The 18,395-nt window shown below is 56.8% G+C and overlaps 9 protein-coding genes across 9 annotated transcripts; all 9 read right to left on the bottom strand.

The window, feature by feature from the left end:
• Positions 1–1,551, bottom strand: LSCM1_05443 (uncharacterized protein; the record flags this gene model as incomplete). The annotated part of the gene is made up of 1 exon (XM_067322907.1): positions 1–1,551. One exon carries the CDS (start codon positions 1,549–1,551, stop codon positions 1–3), a length of 1,551 nt encoding a protein of 516 aa, XP_067178272.1.
• A 763-nt stretch (positions 1,552–2,314) lies between these two features.
• Positions 2,315–2,839, bottom strand: LSCM1_05442 (uncharacterized protein; the record flags this gene model as incomplete). The annotated part of the gene is made up of 1 exon (XM_067322906.1): positions 2,315–2,839. The coding sequence occupies one exon, from the start codon at positions 2,837–2,839 to the stop codon at positions 2,315–2,317; it is 525 nt and encodes a 174-aa protein (XP_067178271.1).
• Positions 2,840–3,767: 928 nt separating this feature from the next.
• LSCM1_05441 (uncharacterized protein) lies at positions 3,768–4,760 on the bottom strand (the record flags this gene model as incomplete). The annotated part of the gene is made up of 1 exon (XM_067322905.1): positions 3,768–4,760. One exon carries the CDS (start codon positions 4,758–4,760, stop codon positions 3,768–3,770), a length of 993 nt encoding a protein of 330 aa, XP_067178270.1.
• Positions 4,761–5,678: 918 nt separating this feature from the next.
• On the bottom strand, positions 5,679–7,610 carry LSCM1_05440 (uncharacterized protein; the record flags this gene model as incomplete). Its single annotated transcript, XM_067322904.1, has 1 exon — positions 5,679–7,610. The coding sequence occupies one exon, from the start codon at positions 7,608–7,610 to the stop codon at positions 5,679–5,681; it is 1,932 nt and encodes a 643-aa protein (XP_067178269.1).
• Positions 7,611–8,518: 908 nt separating this feature from the next.
• On the bottom strand, positions 8,519–9,829 carry LSCM1_05439 (uncharacterized protein; the record flags this gene model as incomplete). Its single annotated transcript, XM_067322903.1, has 1 exon — positions 8,519–9,829. One exon carries the CDS (start codon positions 9,827–9,829, stop codon positions 8,519–8,521), a length of 1,311 nt encoding a protein of 436 aa, XP_067178268.1.
• Positions 9,830–11,428: 1,599 nt separating this feature from the next.
• LSCM1_05438 (uncharacterized protein) lies at positions 11,429–12,361 on the bottom strand (the record flags this gene model as incomplete). Its single annotated transcript, XM_067322902.1, has 1 exon — positions 11,429–12,361. One exon carries the CDS (start codon positions 12,359–12,361, stop codon positions 11,429–11,431), a length of 933 nt encoding a protein of 310 aa, XP_067178267.1.
• Positions 12,362–13,170: 809 nt separating this feature from the next.
• On the bottom strand, positions 13,171–14,304 carry LSCM1_05437 (uncharacterized protein; the record flags this gene model as incomplete). Its single annotated transcript, XM_067322901.1, has 1 exon — positions 13,171–14,304. One exon carries the CDS (start codon positions 14,302–14,304, stop codon positions 13,171–13,173), a length of 1,134 nt encoding a protein of 377 aa, XP_067178266.1.
• A 323-nt stretch (positions 14,305–14,627) lies between these two features.
• On the bottom strand, positions 14,628–16,418 carry LSCM1_05436 (uncharacterized protein; the record flags this gene model as incomplete). The annotated part of the gene is made up of 1 exon (XM_067322900.1): positions 14,628–16,418. The coding sequence occupies one exon, from the start codon at positions 16,416–16,418 to the stop codon at positions 14,628–14,630; it is 1,791 nt and encodes a 596-aa protein (XP_067178265.1).
• Positions 16,419–16,764: 346 nt separating this feature from the next.
• Positions 16,765–18,102, bottom strand: LSCM1_05435 (uncharacterized protein; the record flags this gene model as incomplete). Its single annotated transcript, XM_067322899.1, has 1 exon — positions 16,765–18,102. The coding sequence occupies one exon, from the start codon at positions 18,100–18,102 to the stop codon at positions 16,765–16,767; it is 1,338 nt and encodes a 445-aa protein (XP_067178264.1).
• Positions 18,103–18,395: the final 293 nt, after the last annotated feature.

The following is an 18,395-nucleotide window of genomic DNA, read 5'->3' as shown; positions in this document are numbered from 1 at the left end:
TCACTCACTCGCTCTGCCTCGCCGTAGGAGGTGCACAAGGAAGCAGATGATGAAAACGAGGCAGTACAACACAGACAGCTCGGACAGACTGTGATGCGTGATGCTGCACGCCGTGCGGGACAGCCACAGTGGGGGTGGATGCCACCACATCGCAGCTTTTCTGCGGCAGCTGAGTGATTCGTGCGATGCTGCGGTGGCTGGGGAATATTGTTGGTGCGCCGAGCAAATAGCGCCAGCGGAGGGCGTCAGAGAGCAGCGAAAGCCAACGCCGCCAATGCGAACGCCTCCTTGGCGCGAGAAGAGCAAAGAGTGCTCCTCCGCTGCACACGTGACACAACGCATCTGGCCTTTCCGCTCAGCAGCACAGCTCCCCTGCGTCGCCTTTGCCGCAACCACCGCACTACCTGAGGCGCTACCGACACACGGCTGGCCCAACGAGACGGAGCGGAGTGGCTCCACAACCCAACTCAGCCGCCCCTCAAGAGGCCGCTGTAGCCGGGTCACGGTGGCCTCGTAGCGCTGCGAGCCGCACAGCTGCCATGTCACGTTGCCAAAGGGCCAGAGAGACGCCGATCGGGAAAGCGCCCCCTCCACACGCACGGTAAGCACCACCTGTGTAGCCTCCAGAAGAGGGGATGCATGGAGTTGGGTGCGCCTCAAGGCGCAGTCAGTGTACACCAGACGCTGAACAAGGCCGCAGCAAGGGACAAGCGCTTCATCGGCGTCATGAAAGGCGGCTGTGCCCATCTCCAGAAGTATTTGCACCCCTTCATACAGCACGTGCGCATCGGCGGAGGGGACAGCAGCAAGAGAGAAGATGGAGCGCCGCCGATCCGGTTCTTGCGCGATGAAGCCTACCAGAGACTCGCTCAGGCACCCATGCCGAAAACTTCGCTGCGTCTTCCCTTCTGTGAGGGGCGCACGCATCTGCAGCACTGTAACCGGAGGCACCAGCCCCTGGCGCGCGGCCGCGCCTGTTCTGACGTGGAAGGCATCAGTGCGGTGATGTACGCCCGACTCGAGCACAAACACGCCTGTGGTGGCAGCCTCGCTTACCACCACAGTCGCTGCGTAAGGGGCACTCGTGCCCGCTACGCTAACGAGTGCTCGCCTGCGGGTCACAGAGAGTCGCATCCCGTTCCAGGTGTGCACCACCTCACGGAGTGATGCGTCGCTGCGACCGGCGCACGGGTAGACGAGGTGAAAATGAGCAGCGGCCGATGTTGCGCCGTCAGCGAGCACGGCTGCGCCGCTGATGACAGGAACCTCGGTGCGATTGGGACACACCAACGCCACATGGCACGCCGCAACAAGGGAAGAGGGCTCTGGCGCGGCGTCCAGCCCGTGACGATCACCGGGGTTGACGCGCAGCCACATCTGCGCCACAGCTACGCCGTCGCCGTCGGTGTACAGAATGGTATCGAGGAAGGTGGCAGTGCTGTTTTGCAGCAGTTGTGGCTTCACCCATGTCCGGTGGAGAGGCATGGAGGTTGACCCCGCGGCTCTTTCACGCTGCCGCGACGCGGCACCAACGTAGAAGAAGTTGCACATGACGTTTGTAAGGCGTGTTATAACCAGGTCCTCCTCATGTGCCACAGCTTAGTGCCGACGTCCGTCGAGGTTGGTCAGGAAAAAAGGAGGAGCCTTCCGTCGGCCACTCCCCTGGTTGGGCAAAGCGCCGCCATCACAAGCCCGCGCAACGCGAAAGGAATCGATACAGCGATCGCCGGCAACATACACGCAGCGTTCAAGTGAGAAAGCCAAGTGAATATGCGCTCCAGTGAATGGCGAGGAAAAAAGTAACAGGCAGCGGCAGCAGTAGAGATATGAGGAGAGGGAGGCAGCGGGCCTGGCATGCATGATGTCGAGCGGCTACAGCAAGGAGGTGAGGCTCAGCAAATAGAGCACGTCTGTCGCGTGAGTGTGCCACAAAGAGTAGAAGAAACGAAAAGGGGGTGGAGGGGGGCACTCGGCATCCTAAAGACTGCCCCCCTCTCGCTCTCCCACACACACGCACGCACACACACAGAGACTCTTTCCTCAAAGCCACCCCAACACTTCCCATCATGTTAAGGATTCAAAGTCGGCGACGACGTGTGTAGATCGTACATGCCGCAGGGCACAGCACATGTAGGGCATACGCCCACGCACGCCTCCGAAGACACAGGCATTGAATGTTCGCAAAGCGAGAAAAAAAGGAGGCGTGACTATCAAAGGCCTCTCTCGCCCTCACAGCCTGCCGCCCTGCCCGACGAGCGCACATCTGCGAGCGCCGGCCTCCCTTCCCACCTTCTGTCGGCGGCCACTCCCTTGTTCACCTCTTCAAGTGTCTCTGCAGCACGCGATCGCAGCAGGCCGGCTCCGGGCAGTGCCATGAGGTCGTGGATAGAGTCACATAGTTGCGCAGCGCGCTATCCGTAATGCCTACGCAGTGCGCGTGATACCAGCGGCAGCAACTGGCGCACTGCACTACATCTCCGTCCACCGCCTCCGTGGAGGTGGGGCAGCACTTGAAAGTTCCGAGTGGAAACGAACGAGGTCGGCTGCCCTGCTCAGCTAAACAGTTGGCGCACACGTACATGCCACCCTCGGGGACGGAGCGAATGGTGGTAGATTGGGCACAGAAGCTGCAGTGCGTCACAGGAAGAGCCGCTGATGCAGGAGGTTCCACAGCAGTGCCGTCGGCTGCGGCAAAGGTTCGCTTGTGGCCGCCGTTGTTGCTGCTACTTGCACCGATCGGCGAGGGCCGTGTGATCTCTTCCACAGCGTCCTCCAGCATCCCATCGATGCCCTTCGTCTCAAAGTGAAAAGGCGACATCACTGCCAGCGCCGGGTCCATCCTTCTGCTGGAGGGCGCAAAAAGGGAGATGTTCCGTGGGGCAGGCGTGACGGATGCGCACCAGCACGCTGTGTGCGAGGGCAGAGCGGGGGAAACAGAGGGAGGGGAGGGAGGTATCGGTGAGCGCCCCAGCGCGACGCCAGTGATAGCGCGTGTGGCCAAAGAGATAGATCCACACACGGAGAAGGAGACGGGGTCAGAGTAGGGTGGACAACGAATGAGGGGGGAGGGGAGGGGCGAGGACGTCAGCTGAAAGAGTGGGCCGTCGTAAGCAGCGATGGCACAGCACACCGCGCCGCACCTTCCTCGATAGCCACACGCGCACACATATAGATGTGCACGCAAGCACGTCAGGCGGGAGGGAGGGACAGAGAGGAAAGAAGATGAGAGCGGGTGAGTCGGAGTGTCTTCTCTCGCGCAGCAAAGAGAACATTTATGCCGCTCCAGCTTGCACACGAGTACAAAAGCGCCACCGGCCAGCGAGACGACTGCTCCCATGAGAGTGTCGCCGCCACATCCCTTATCATCATGGCCTTCATCGCAGCGATATGCACCGCCGCTCCTTCCTTCAGGGCGGTGATGTGTGCGGCCCTCTTTTCCCTCGCGCACTCACGCACACGCACTAGCACCTTATGAGCCACAATATGAAGACAGAGAAGCCGCCCGAGACTCGGGCAAAGGCAGAAAGGTGAGGAATTGATCAGGAGCACAGAGATCTGTATGTGTATAGATGGCCGACGGCACCGGCATCGCCATTTCGTAAGCGCCGTCGCAACGACCTCACAAAACCTACAGAAGCACACAGAGGCACGCGCACACTAGTCAAGCTACCTCATACAGAGGGGAAGGGACGCTGACGCGCACAGACAGAGTGACGAGGCGGAGACAGCGGCACAGCACAACGCCACGGGTGGGCATCCCTTGCGGCCTAGGCAGGGGCACAGCTGTGCACGGCCTGGCCGCACTTCAGGCAGCGGAAGGAACCGGAAGATTGACTGTCGAGTAGTCGACTCTTGATACAGTAGTAGCAGTAGCGGTGGCCGCAGTTCGATCGCTGGCACACCGTCGGCAGCTCATGGCAAGCGCTGCACATGTTTTCGTTCATGGAGAGCGACGCCGAGGACGATGCAACAGAGCTGAGGCTTCGCATGAGCCGGCGAAAGTATCGCCCCACGCTGAGGGTGCTGAAGAGTGACATCCACACTTGCCACTGCACGTGCTGGTTCATGTAGAGGAGGTTCGTAAAACGCACCATCCGCTGAGAGCCGTAGACGAGACGGAGGCACAATATACGCTCGGCGAGGGTGCGATACTGCCCGGTCATCAGAAAGTTGAAGGTGTTGGCAAGAGAAAGCAAAGACCACGTGATGACGGCGTAGCGGAACGCCTTGGCGATACGGTGCCGCGCCGTCGTGGCAGGCTCGCGCTCCCAGCCCTCTTCAAGTACCTTGCGCTGCACCTTGCGGGTGAGGTACGGAATTATAAGCGTCATGATCGCATGTAACAGTAGGAGTCGGCGGGAAGGAGCAAGGCTCGGCAGGATCGACTTGGTGCTCTCCAGGGCCAGCAGCCGCGCCCGCTCCTCATCGCGGAGGACTAAGTTCTGCAGGCGATCCCCGACGGACTGCCCCGTACCCCACACGGACAGTCGGTACAGTAGGGCATCCAAAGCGAGCACCAGCTCCTCCTGATAGGCGAAGCGGAAGTGCTGAAGGGGGGGGATGTCGAACACCTGAAAGAGGGCCATGTGCAGAATCTCCGAGAGCTCCTGCTGCAGCGCAAGCGCATCCAGCTGGAAGATACGCAGCACGTGATCCTTCGGAAAGATTGAGAAGGCGTTAGAGGACGGCAGTAGCGCCTGCTGCTTGGACACCGTGTCAATCGTGTACTGCGCGTTGACCGCGTCTCCAAGCCACGCCATGGTGCACCGGCTGACCCTAGCGAGAAGCGCGGCGGGGTGTGGAGAGAGAAAAGGAGAAGAGAGGCTTAGGCATACGTGCGAAGAGACGCGCACAGCCGCACACCTGACGCAGTAAGACGGTAGGCTGAGGTACACAATGGCCGTTCGCTCTTCTCGCAGGCGGCGCAGCAGCAACGGCAGCAGTGGGGAAAGAGAGGGTTGTGATTATGTCGAGGAGAGCAGAGAGAGAGGCTATCGGCAAAGGAGAAACAAAAAGAGAAGGCGCGTGCGAGTGCAAAGAGTGAAAGCTGGGAGCACCGCATAGGGCGGGACGGCCCGCCACAGGAAGATGCAACAAGGAAGTAGCAGAAGAGGCTCGTGAATGCAGCATCCCTCGTCGTGGCGTCAGAGCGGCAGACAGCGGCGGCGCAGAGGAGAGTGGAAGGTGGCGGCAAAAAACAATGTATCGCACACCGATCCCTGCATGCATGAGCACCGCCGCCACCACCCTCGCTACGTCTTGGTCCACCCGCCCGCCCCCCACTCCCACTTTTCACCCCCACGGCAGGCAGTGAGGTCGTCTGTCGCCGCTTACGATCGGCACTCTAGTCGGCTTATGGCGCCCCACTTTTCTAGGGAATTCTTTGGGTGCTCCTCTTCTCTAAACAGAGGTGAGCTCTACAGAAGTACCTGTCTGCGTATGGGTGTATCTGCGTGTGTGCGTACGTATGTGTAGGATGCCTCGCTGTCACAGCACACACACACACGAACACACGCGCCCCAGATGAAGAGCAGTAAACCTGTCCGATTTCTCCCATTGTCTGCTTGTGCACGTTTCGTAGCCCCCGTTCTGCGTGCGCAAATGGAATTCGGCAAGGATAAAGAAAGTGGCAGAAGACGGCGGGTCCGATGCATATGCAGTTGTCGATGCGACGTAGTCTATTGGCGCATGTAATCAGATAAGAGGGACATGGGCCGGCTACGATTTACCAGGTGCTGATCGACTTCGAACTCCAGTCGCTCTGCCTCACGCATGCACTTGGTGTGGATCTCGCTCGTCCAGCGCAGCTCCTCTTCTCGAAGTTCCTCCAACGTTTGTTGTAGCTCGACATCCATACACGCGATCCGCTCATTGATAGCCTGGTTGCTCGCCTTGACCTTCTTCAGGTGGTCATTCAGCTGCTCCACCCCCGCCGCCACCTTCTCCTGCGCGCCGACTACTAGACCCTCCACCCGCTCCAGCTCCTCCAGCATCGCCTGGTGCCATGCCGTTCTGTTCTCCTTTGCCGTGCGGCGCGCCTCGTCAACGCGACTTTGGATGCACTGCATGGCATCGTTCAGGTCATCCATGGATTTGCCTCGCCGCATCTCTTTGCGAGCCTCTATGAGACGGCGCAGCTGCAGCAGCATCGCTTGCGCCTCATTTGGTGTCGCGGCCTGCTCAACCAGCGAATCCACCACATGCAGAAGGGCGGCGATCGGTGGCCCATTCGTGTACGGCACCACAGCAGTAGCTGGCACGGCGTCCTCCAGCCGCGCCTTCTTCCTTGCACCGTTCGCTTCACAGGAAGCCTCATGCGGAGCAGCAGCGCCACCTCTATCCACCGCAGTCGCCGCGGAAGACAAAGACGCGTGTGCCGCCCGCTCCGTTTTGCCCACTGGCTTCGTCGCCGAGTCCGGAGAGCGCCGTGCCTGCGGTGGACGGTGGAGGCGCTGCTCCTCCTTCCGCACCTGCAGCGCCTCCACAATCCACTGCCGTACCGGGGACTGCTTAAAGGTGGCGAGCTCCTCCTGGGTCATGTACAAGGTGACGGTGTCCATGCCCGCTGTGTGACTCAGCAGTAACTCCAGCTTGACAGGGAACTCCTCCAGTCGCACTATTACGCGGCCGTCGCGACCGAGAGTGATGGAGCGAATGATACGGTACGGAATCGTTATGTTGTCGGCGTTGGCGGTTGTGACCATGACAATCACGTAGTTAGGCGTGAAGTACGCATTCGTAGAGCTCGTCAGCGTCGTCTCGGCGGCTAAGACTTCCTTCAGCGGGTAGCGCAGCACCTGCGCGCGGCCCTCGTTGAGGTGTTCAATGAGCAGCGTCATGCGAGACAGCAGTGTACCGTCGTTGGGCAGCGCTCGCAGTTCCTCAATGGTGGCAGACGGGAGAGACCCGCCGAGGTGCGAGAAGACATCTTTGTTCTGCCGCGAAACGCGGAAGAGCAGCTCGACGCACTGCAGTTGGAAGAAGACATCGACAGAGGCGGCACAGCAGTCTGCGACGAACTTCCACGATGCCAGACGTTGTTTGTTCTGCTTCGACCCCTTCACAAGATTGATGAGTGCGGTCGCCGTGCCTCGCTGGACATGGAAGTGCCGGCGCGCTTCCTCTGGGTTTGAGTACACCCGCTGTAATACCTTGGCAAATCCTCGCATGAATAGTGCCCCGCACTTCTCCTTCAGCGCCGCGCTATCGCACAGGCTGCTGAGCACCTGAATAAGCTCCACAGTGCCGGCGCTGTGCAGCAGCAGGGCCTCCTGCTCCACCACCACTTTGAAAAGGGCGTGTATTGTCTGCAGCAGGGACTCGTTCTGCACCATTGTGCGGATGCCCTCTTCAAAAGAGGCCTCACTGTGGGCAAAGCCCTCAGAGAATATCTTGAAGAGAGCGCAGAATGCATTGCCGTCCTTGGCCGAGAGCGCCTCCTCAGCCCGCAGTAGTATGTACGAGCTCTCAAAGAAGATGCTCTGCACCTCAAGCTCGTCCAGCGGCTCTGGACGGCGCAGGACGGCATCCACAGCATCTGGAATGGCACTGAGAGGCTGCTCGATAATATCGTGCATATTGATGCGGTTTTTGGTTGGCTGGCGCGGCATGGCGACGACGGTGTGCGCTTGGGGCTGTTTCAGCTCGGCTACGTGCGCGCACAGCTCGAGACGCTGCTGATAATGACGTCTCTGCGTGTGTGAATGAGCGGGGGGAGAAGTGATGCAATGCGATCGTGGTGTAGTCGCCTATGTATGTGTATGGGTAATCTGTCTATATGATTGGGTATGCTCCACAGCGCGGCAATGCTGCTCGTCACCGCTTACGCACGCAGAACCCAAGGGGGAAGGAGCTGTCAGTGTGACTGTGGCTCAGCAGAGGAAGGAGATACGGCGGTGAGAGAAGAAATGGGAGGGGAAACGTAGAGTAAGGCGTGTGTCAAAGCCCTGAGAGAGATCGTTGCATTCGGTTCTGGTATGTGTGCATGCGTGTACTACGTCCTCCCTGACGACTGCTACGAACGGATACGAAATGGCCTGAAGAGATGACGAGGGAAAGTGTGCGGCAAAGAGAAACAGAGTGTGAAGGGTCAGCGGGAGGAAGGATGTGGGCGATACCGGCACCAAGGCTACACGCATGCCCACAAGCACGCAGCTTTTGTGAGGAGGGAGAGGGGGCAGCGGCAGCACACCGTCCTTCTCTGTCCGCTGCTGGGTTGCCGTGTCTATCTGTCTCTCTCTTTGTATGTGTGTGTGTGTGTGTGTCTATCCCTCTCTGCTTCTCTCATCTCAGTAGGGAGGAGAGGTCCACGAGCAGTCGCCGCACCAAAACGGCACAGAGAAGAAAAGGGGGAAAGCGCAAGAAGACGCCAACGTGGCGGTGACGCGACGCTGTGGGCTGAGAGGTCAGAGAGAGCGGTGGTCGTCCCCCCACCCCACCACCGCGTGCGTCATAGTCATAGCGAGGGTGGATGCGTAGGGGCCGCTGACGCACTCGCCACCTAGAGCCGCAGCTGCGCCTACCTGCAGCAAAGCTCGCTCGCCATGACGGAGAGGTCTCGTAGCACCGCTAAACTGCTAGGCACGGTGCGCGGCTCACGCTGAAATAGCAGCAGCTTTTGCGCATCGTCCACGCGAGCATCGATAAGACCGAGGAGAATAGCACTCGTGCATAGCTCCTTGCATGGCTGCTCCTGCAACTGCAGCCGAGCGCCAAGCTCCACAAGGGACAGGGTACCGAAGCTCTTGGAGTACGAGATGAGGTAGCTGATGCGGAGCTGGAACACCATCGGCTCCACGTACGGCACGAACTCCGCATCCTTTTCGAAGCACGCCGCGCTATCGGCTGCGTGCAACACCTGCAGGAAAGTCGGCACGTCCATTGCGACGAAGGCCTGCCAGAGGGCACGAGCAGGGCGAACAGAGGGGTGATTCGCAAGCGTCTCTTCCTGTGCAAAAACATCCGCCGGAAGCCCAGCCATTATGGTGGAAAGCACGACGTACTTGACCACCTTGTACTGCTGTGCATCACCGCTCTCTATGTGGCAGCGCAGCGCCGAAGAGAATGCGCGGTGAGCCGCAGCCCAGTCTGCATCGTGCAGGAACAAGTGCCCAGCCGACTCCATGGCACTGCCAATCATGCGCAGCGACGGCAACGCTGCATGCACCCTGCCTAGCTCGTAGTACGCGCGCCGAAGATCAGCGTAGCGGTAGAGCTTTCGATACGCAGTGAGCTGAAGGGTGCGGATGTGGTACACAGAGGTGGCATTGATCTGGGCCATGCTGGCACTGGATTCATTGCACTGTCGCAGTGCCGCCTTCAAGTCCACGAGAGCTTCCTCGTATTTGGCCTCTTCCACAAAAAGGGTGGCACGGCGCAGGAGAGTGGGCACAACAACGTCTCGATATGAATCTGGTTGCGTGGCGGCCACCTCCAGCGTAACGTCAAAGATGCGCCCTCGCCACTCCGCTGGCACCCGCTGACTCTCCTCGGTGAGCTTGAGCATCGCCTTCGCTACTGCAGCAGCGTCAATGTCCGGATGGGTAAAGTGCACGACGTGTGTGTAGTAGTCTGTCATCGCGTCGTACAGCTTCGCGATACGAGAGGCGCGTGTCAGCATCTTTAGTGCCTTGAAGGTCCACTTGCCGTGCTCGCTGTCCTCGGCTAGGACCTCCTGCAGGCACCGCAGGCTCTCCTCCACATTGCTCTGCATGAAGCTCTTACCATCAATGTATTTGACCTCTAGCGGGTTCACGTCGGCTACCTCGTCGGCGCCACTGTCGTAGTACTCGTCGTATTCCCCGTCATCATAGTAGTAGTCATCCTCCATTTTTCACCTGCGTTCCCCTCACGTCTTCCTGCCATCCACCGGGCGTCACGGAAACCGAGAAGGAGCAGGAGCGAGGCAAAAGGATCAGAGAAGCCGATGAGACGTGCCGCGCAGCAGCCAGGCAGTATAGAAGAAAGCGAAAAGCTAAGCAGAGGCCACTCTGCTACCAAGCGCAAGGGCGTTGAAGCGCACACCCCAACGAGCACAGGCACTACCGCCCGCAAGATGAAAAGCGCAACAGTAGCGCGCGTAGAGCACAGAGAGAGAGAGGGGGGAGGAGAGGACGGGGGGAAAGGATGAGGAGGGAGGGCCAACGGAAGTAAGAAAAATGAAGCCGACAAGCGAAGAAACACAAGCGATGCAAGCCTTCAGAATCGGTGTAGAGAGAGAGGGGGGCGTACATATATATATATGATGTATGTATATCCGTAGAGGTGTGCGCATACGTTTCCGCTGTCTGCGTATGTCTGTGTGTTGCATTCTGTGAGAGCGCCATGCGTGCACAACGATGCATGCCCCAAAAGCGAGGGGGTACATACATGTTTACATATATATATATATATAATGGGGATTCGAAAAGGTAGAGAGGAAGAGAGGCGGCGGAGGCAGAAACACACCAGAGAAGGAGCAGTATATCCATCGCAGGAAGGGTGGAAAAGGTGCAACCTGCGCTGCCATGACTGGGAAGAACAAGGGGCAGGTACTGGCATGCCGCGTGCTTCGCCTACCACGGCGACAGCGGGCCCAACGCAGGCGCACTGAAGGAGAGCGCATACGTCCGACTTCCCTCCCCCCCAAACACACAGACCACCCTGCTGCCGGAAGGGCACGAAAAACACGAGGCAGAGGTCAAAGACATTGGCACAGAAGGCGGCACACCATAGACTTGAGAAGCCGAGCACGAGCCTTCACAGTACCGCGGCTGAAACCCTCACCAGCGGAGGGGGAGAGGAGGGGGGATGTACATGGGAGACCCCTACGCGCAACCTCAAAAATGTGTATCTCCCTAATGGCCACCGCAGCTCAGCTTTCGCGCGGTTCAAGCTTGTGAGCTAGTGAGTGGTCATGCTTGCTCTCACACCTGCGGCTACTGCAACTGCTCTCGATGTTGCTTCGATCCTTCACACCACGAGAATGTTTAAGTGCATGACCTCTGCTATCCTTCGTCTGGTGATGAATACATCAAAGGACAAGAAAGCAAAAACGTAAGGCGAAGTCGCCAAAGACACAAGCGGCGAGGGAGCCTACCATACATCTGAAGAGGGGGGGGTAGAAAAGAGGGAGGGAATAGATAGGAGGAGAGGGCCATGCCTCCTCAGGACCCTCTCCACCCCTCCCCTTCGGTGTGCGAGCAAACAGCCACACACGCACACTCACTCACTCACACGCACACGGCAAGCTTATACCTCAGAAACGCACTCAAGTCGAAAGAGATGAGGCAGATGAGGAAGAGAAAGAGGCGTCTAAGCGTACACACGCGCGCACTGGCGCCAGCACACAGACAGACAGACACCATGCGACCAACGACCGATTCGAACGAAAGTTCGACTATTCTGTACACGTACGCAAACCGCCGTGCACCAGTGCGGCGCTTCTTCGTCAGTTATTGTAAATGCAACTCTCATAGCTCGGCACCATGTACTTGATGTTGATGTAGGCATCCTCGCCACCGTGATGCTCTAAAAGCTGCAGCGTCTCGTTCACCGAGTCACCAACGTCATCTCGATTGCGCTGACCGTAGTCCATGGCATCACTGCGGCTGCGCCTCTTATGGACGTTCTTGAAGAGGTTCAGCACAGGCAAGATCTGGCGGTAGTAAGGCACGAGGGCCTCACCTATAAGGTCGTTGCTGACAACGAGCTGCTGAAGAATGCGGAGGGTTGCGCAGATGATGTCCTTATGGCGTGTGTTCAGTGCTGTCTTGATGGGGATGATCAGCTGCGGGATGGTGGGCAGGATCTTGGGCCCGCCGCGCTCGAGGAGGTCTAGACAGCCCTGGCGAGCCAGGAACATGTACGGCTCCTCCGTCTCGCGGATGCCGTCAAAGAAGATGGGAAGATAGTGATGATAGTCCAGCTTCTCAACCTCCACCTTCCAGTGAATGGTGGGACGGCTGCCGTGGCAGACGGCGATGGGCAAATCACCGCGGTCGTACGCGCGGCGAAACTCCGTTGGTGGGATGAGGCGCTTCTTAAAAGCGCCGGCCTTGGGCGGTGCGCTCTTGCCGCACCCCCGCTCTGAAAAGGCGGCGTCCGGCGCGTCGCGCGGGCGACCTTTGCGCAGAGAACTGTTTGCACCACCGTAGCCGTGCCTCGTCACGGTGTAGGGAAAGCGCACACCCGTAGCCGTCGTATTCGTGGCAGCCGCTTCACCGGCCGGCTCGGCAGCAGTTTGAGCTGAGGCAGACTTCTTGGTGCCGCGGCTGGAGGGAGCGGTGCCGAAGGGGCCGGCTCCGGCGGCCCTGTTGTACTTGCGCACGCTCGGGTCCTTTCTAGTACCCTTTACTATCGGCTGAATCTCGTAGCTGCTCATGGCGGCACACGTGCTTCGATGGAGGGGAGAAATCGGAGAGAAGCAAAGCTAAGCCAAGAGAGAGATCTGCAGAGTACGATAGCAAGTAAGGAGGGAGAGTATTCGTCGCGTTGCTGGCCGTGTAGAATCGAGGCTCTGCAGTGTTGCTGTGGTTCCGTGGACATGCGGAGCGATTAGCGGGTAGAAGGAGGAAAGTGGAAAAAATAGACGTATGGTCTACGTAGTTCAGGAGTCTTGCGTGTATGTAGGAATCAGCTGAGAGCGCAAGGCTCGGCCACGCGCAGGCAGCGACATAGAGAAACGAGGTGGTGACACAGCGTCACACATTGTCAATGTTCGCGCCTCCAACACACATACACAGGCCTCTGTCATGAAGTTATGGTGCCCATTAATTACGCTTGGCGACGTCTGCGTACGTGTTGGAAGAGGGCTGAGCAATCGAAACCTCTGCGCGCCACTGTATGTGCACAATGTAAGTGGCGGATTTGTACGAGAGCTAAGGAAACGCCGGTGAGATCGTTTTTCTTCACAGCGTCAAAGCGAATGTGAGGCAGCAGCATTGGGCCTTCCCATATACTTGCGTGTGGGTGTGAAGATGTGCACCCCTTCTTAATCCCATTAGGCAGATTGCAGTGGTTGCTAGAGAGAGGCGCGCAAGTATCGCCAGCCATCACTTTCTCGCAGAGAAAACACGCGTGAAGCACTCTTACGAGGGCAGCGGCACACATGCGACAACATCACCACACAGACCACAAAGCAAGAGAGAGAGAATGAGTCACCTGCTAAACGAGCAGCCACGTGGACACGCCTCACCCCCCAGTGCTGGCGCCGCTGCCCTCCGCCTTCTCACCCATAAGCGCAGCAGCGTCCGTGCCCTTGGCAGCCAGCTGCCTCAGCTTTGTGTTATGCTTGCTGCTACGGATGTGCTCCTTGTACTGATTTTCGGACTTGTACTGCTTTTTGCAGGCGTTGCAGTTGAACAACTTCACCACCTCTTCATGGTCCCCTCCGAGCATCGCGAAGCCTGTCGTTTGCGCCCCCACACCGCCGCTGTTACGCATCATCATTTTCACCTGCCGCTCCTTTTCATAGAGCATCTCCAACGTTGACCCATCCATAGTCTCACCTCGCGCCGCCCGCTCAGCCTCCTCCTGGGCCTCACGCTCCGCAGCCTCAGCCCAGATGCGCTCGCTCGCCTCCAGGCGCCGCTTCAGACGCTCCCTCTCCTGCTGCTCACGTTCCTTGCGCTTCGCCTCCTCCTCCTCCTCCTGGCGCTGAAGCTCCGCCTTCACACGAGGGTCACGGCGATACACAAATTGAGTAAGGCTTTGCACATTGCGCACGTACTCCTTTTTGGCGCCGTCACGTGCCTTGCTGTTGATGCGGCCGGCCACGCGTCGGGAATAACGATCCAACATCTCGTTCACCTTGTATTCATCCTTCCAGGCAAATGTCTTGTAAGTGCTAAAGTTGCGCCAGTGCCTGTAGAATTTCTGAACATCTGCCCAGTCGCTTGTGCTTGTGCCGAAGCCCGGCCACGACTTGGCGCAGGAGTCATAGTTGGCCTCTTCCTCGATAAGCATGTCGAATACCTTGCGATAAACAGTGTAAAACCCGCTTTCGCCGTCGTCGAAGCCATCGAAGCAGCCTGCAGTGAAATACTCATACAGGTTCAATTCGTCAGGGTCACCCGTGCCATCGCCGCCCCGAAGGATCGCCTCGCGATGTGAGTCGTACCAGGCTCGCTCGTCGGTGTCGCTAAGGATGGAGTAGGCGTTTTGAACCTCTTTAAAACGTAGAGCGGCCTCTTCTTGATTGCCATAGTTTTTGTCAGGGTGGTACTGGAGTGACTTCTTTTTATAGGCAGTACGAATCTCATCATAGGTGGCCTTCCGCTCCACCTCAAGCACCTCGTAGTAGCAGCGAATGCGGCGGTCTTCCATCCACCTTTTCTTTTTCTAAGGGTGCTCTCCTGTACGAGCAAAAATGCGCACGATACGTAAGAGAAAGAAGGAATAGAAAAAAGGGACGAGAGCAGGTACAGTTGAGCAGCACAGCACCATCGAGTACTTAAAAATCGTCACAGACGGTGGGGTAGAGGTGAGGCGTGCTGGCTATCTCGCCAGAATTCGCCTCATGAGCGCACCTGGGTTCTTACAGCCAGCACGGTAGACGGCAGAGGACAGCCTTTTTCAGCTGTCCCTTATCGAGAAGCGGCTGAGCTCACACGAAAAAAAAGCGCGCAACAGAGCGAGAGAGATTGCTTTCAAGATGGTTCGAACGGAAGAAGAGATCGCATCATGCGATTTCCGCTCGTGAGGTCTGTGGAACCTATAAAGATTCGGTGAGGCCTGCCGCCACTCGAAAGTCGCTCTTCTACAAAGCGCAGAGCACTCACCTCCGAAGCCACAATTCCGCCGATAACAAATACAATAGCTGTCTTTGTGGTACCAGCAATCTCTACGTCATTGACAAGCTCCTTCTTCTCGCCAGGGAGGAGACTCAGGGTGTCATCATCCGCGTTCCAGGCTTGAGGATTCTGTAATAGGGTTTCTACCATTCGGACAAGAGGGGGTGCATAGCCATTGTACACGCAGGCGATGTCATTGAGCTGCTCATCCGCCAGTGGTGGATTCCATGTGTGAAGCTGCTTGCGAACAGCCGCGTAACTGCTTCCCTTTCCACTTTGTATAGAAAGCAGTCCGCACTTCTCGAGCAGGAAAAAGGTGGCTATCACATGAGGAATGCCATACACCAGCATCATGTTCTCCTTGAGGCTTGCCAGATCTTTCTCGCGCAGCCCACCGTTGACAAGGGACAGGAGCGCAATAAGTCGTACAATGGCTTCAAGCTTTTCCTTTCGAAAAACAAGATCTTCGATGTACTTCAGTGCATCGCTCTCATTCACCTGCTGAATGATGTTGTGCTCAATCAAGATACGCTTCCTGAAATCCGTGCTCTGCGTGATCTTGCTAATTTCAGTGGCAACATTGGTATGAATGCCGATCAATCGATGCATTTCCTGCATTTCTGGGAGCCCTTTCATGAACTCTCTCAGCTCCTTTAACTGATGAACCTCTTTCCGCTTCTCATAGCTTTGCTTTACCCACAAAGATTTTTGGTAAAGCACCGATCCAACACCAGTAAAGCTCTTATCGCGGATCTCAGCAAACATTCTATCGGTGCTATTTAGAAGAACCCTCTCGTTTACTCCGACACCCGAACTTTCGCCCAGACTGAACGGGAATCGAGCCTCGCAGTTCTCAATGCCGTACAGCTCGTCAATAAGACCCTCATATGTGAGCTGCGTCATCAGGGGTGTGATGAAGTCAACGGAGCGATCGATAATAATGAGTGTCTCTACTTCGGAAGGGATGTCCGTAATGAAATCGAGGCCCGCATCGTTTTCCATGCGCTGAAGAAGCTGAACGACTCTGGCAGCGTTGCTGCCCTTCCCTCGGATGTGCCGAATGGCACCAAAGCGCGCAGTCTGTAGCTTCAGGAATAGTCTGGCAATCCAAGTTAGGTTGCTCAGGTCCCCATCTACAAAGACCGACTTGAACGATAGTGGCAGCTCCATGGTAAAAACCCTCTCCTCGAGGAAAGCGTAGTCTAAATCCAGACTTGCAATGCGTAGATTAGGAAATTTCTGGGAGAGCTTAAACTCGTCCTCCATCACCTGCTCGGCAATCAATGTCTTTTGAGGGACGTAGAGAATCGTCGGCTTTGTATTCGCGAATCGCTGGGTATAGGAAAGCAAGTGAATGACCACAGATCGCATGTTACTGAAGTCTGGGTTCACAATGTACACGACATTGTCAGCTGAAACGTAATTAATGTCGTTTTGGATCGGGAAAGCGCCGACGACACCTTTGTCGCCGCTGAAGTCCCGTGCAGTTATTCCTAAGCGCCTGAGAGCTGAGAGGATGTGCTGCTGGATAAAAACAATGACGGTTCCGCGACCCTCGTACACCTTGCTCAGCGAGCACAGAAACTCTTGCCTGGGGACTTGATTCGCTACTTCCGCTACCACAGGAGTGCCCTTGGCGATTGACATTTTTTGCCGCCTTTCGTCTATGGCTGCGTGATAAGTCGGAAAAAGCAGCGTTTCTGACTCATGCAAAAGAGCTGAAGGTTATGCAAAAAAAAGTGAACGAAGATACCAGTAGCAAGCGCCAAGAAGGAGAAACTCAGAGGCTTGAAAAGATGAGTAAGAAGAGCCCGAGAAAAGGACTTGCGGAACTCTCCATCATGAGACTGATGTGGCCTGTAGAGGCCTTGCGCAGTATGCCTATGTGCCTTATGTATATGTGTGAGAGTGATAACGCGCTTCCATATCTATGGGCCCCCACCTTGTTGCTTTCGCCATGTAGTGTGCATTTGCCACGACCGCTATTTTTTTTTTACGTGCTCGTAATCCAACGGACACTTCCAACAAGCAAGGTAAGCTTTTCTGACGGAAATGTGAAATGAGTGCTCGTCAAAAAGTAAATACCGGCCGGATCAATCGTCTGCACTCGTGCATAGGCAAGCGGCGACGACTGGAGGGGACTGCCCGACTTGGGTGAGTACAGCGCTCCAATACAGCCGACGATGCCCTGTAGCTCCTCCTTCGGGACTGGAGAAAGCACCACTTGTCCTTGCTCCTCTTTGACCATAAGCACATCGATGCTGTTGAATGGTTTCGACCACTGTGATGGGTGCAGGTCCACTGCACCAGCGCCGAGAAAGTAGTCGCTGTATCTAGATGACATCACCCCATCGGCATTGGCTGGGGGCACGACACTAAAGTTGTGCGATATACGATCTATCTTCACGTAGTCTGACTGAGTTGCGTTCCCCCGATCATGTCGCAGATACAGAGCATGAAACAGATCATCATCGCCAAGACAAAGAACGTTGGAAACGTCATACTGTTGAATCAGCTCGCTGATGAAATTCACTCCACCACTGCCATGCACCTCCGGTACAACAACAATGGCACCGCTAAAACCGTAGATGTTATTAGCATGTATGGACAACCGTTCGTGAACGCAGTTGAGCAGGAGTTTAGAGAACTGCGCATAGGCTGCTCTTATAGAAGCCTCCCCGAGTTTGTCGAAGGATTCCACCTCCGTTGCGCCTACAAAAAATGTTGTGCACACAAGGGAGAGCGCGACGGCTTCATCCAGCGCCAATGGATTATCTACGATGGCAGCTCCGATCGACCCAGGCAAGCCGACCAGCTGTTGCACTCCCGGATCCAAGTCGACCAGGGTTAGCTTCCAGCCTGCACGTGCAGCATAGTTCGCGAGCGTGCGTGCAGCCGCTATCTTTCCCGCCAGTTGCCCACCGCAAATCAGTGTCACCGGGCCACTAGATTGTGTCTTCTCCGCGATGGCACGCTGCGTGTGCAATACGCAATGATACTCCACTAAGGGGCGAGTAATCGACTTTGCTGGCGATCGAATGATTCCGCGCAGCAAGCGCTCAGAACCTTCTACACGAACAACACTTACAGTCCACGCGAAAACATTCAGTGTGGCACCAGGCAAGAGGTAGTAGGAGATATCTGTAACGAGAGGACTGCCGGCGACATCGACTCGTGGGTCTATCGTCCCATTGGATGCCTCCAACTTGATTAACGCAGAGCACTTGGGTTCGCTAGAGGGGACAGTAATGATAAGCTCCCCGTCCGCTGGAAGTGTCACCGAAACGCTCTTGGTGCTGCTCCCTCCCCCAGGCTGGATGAAGTTGACCATGGTCTTGGCACTGTCGTGCCGTCGTATATACTACACTTGGAACTGTGTGCTTACATTCCTATACAGAAAAAAAAAGGTGTAGCGGTCAGAAAGTGAGTGGCTACACTGCGCTACAAAGGAAATAGTCTTTGCAGCAGCACAAGATTTGACGTGCCCTCCAACGGAAAGCGAAACGTGCCAGCAGGAGATGCTGATTTCCTCTCAGATTTATGAGCCGGCTCAATTGCTGAAACCAGCCTCGTAAAACTATGCTGTGTTGTTGTTTCATTTTTTGTTATCTGCTCAATATGGTG

The sequence above is a fragment of the Leishmania martiniquensis genome, chromosome 25, assembly GCF_017916325.1.
Source record: "Leishmania martiniquensis isolate LSCM1 chromosome 25, whole genome shotgun sequence".
Classification (NCBI taxonomy): domain Eukaryota; phylum Euglenozoa; class Kinetoplastea; order Trypanosomatida; family Trypanosomatidae; genus Leishmania; species Leishmania martiniquensis.
Note: the sequence above shows the minus strand (reverse complement) of the source record. Positions and strands in the feature narration are given on the sequence as shown.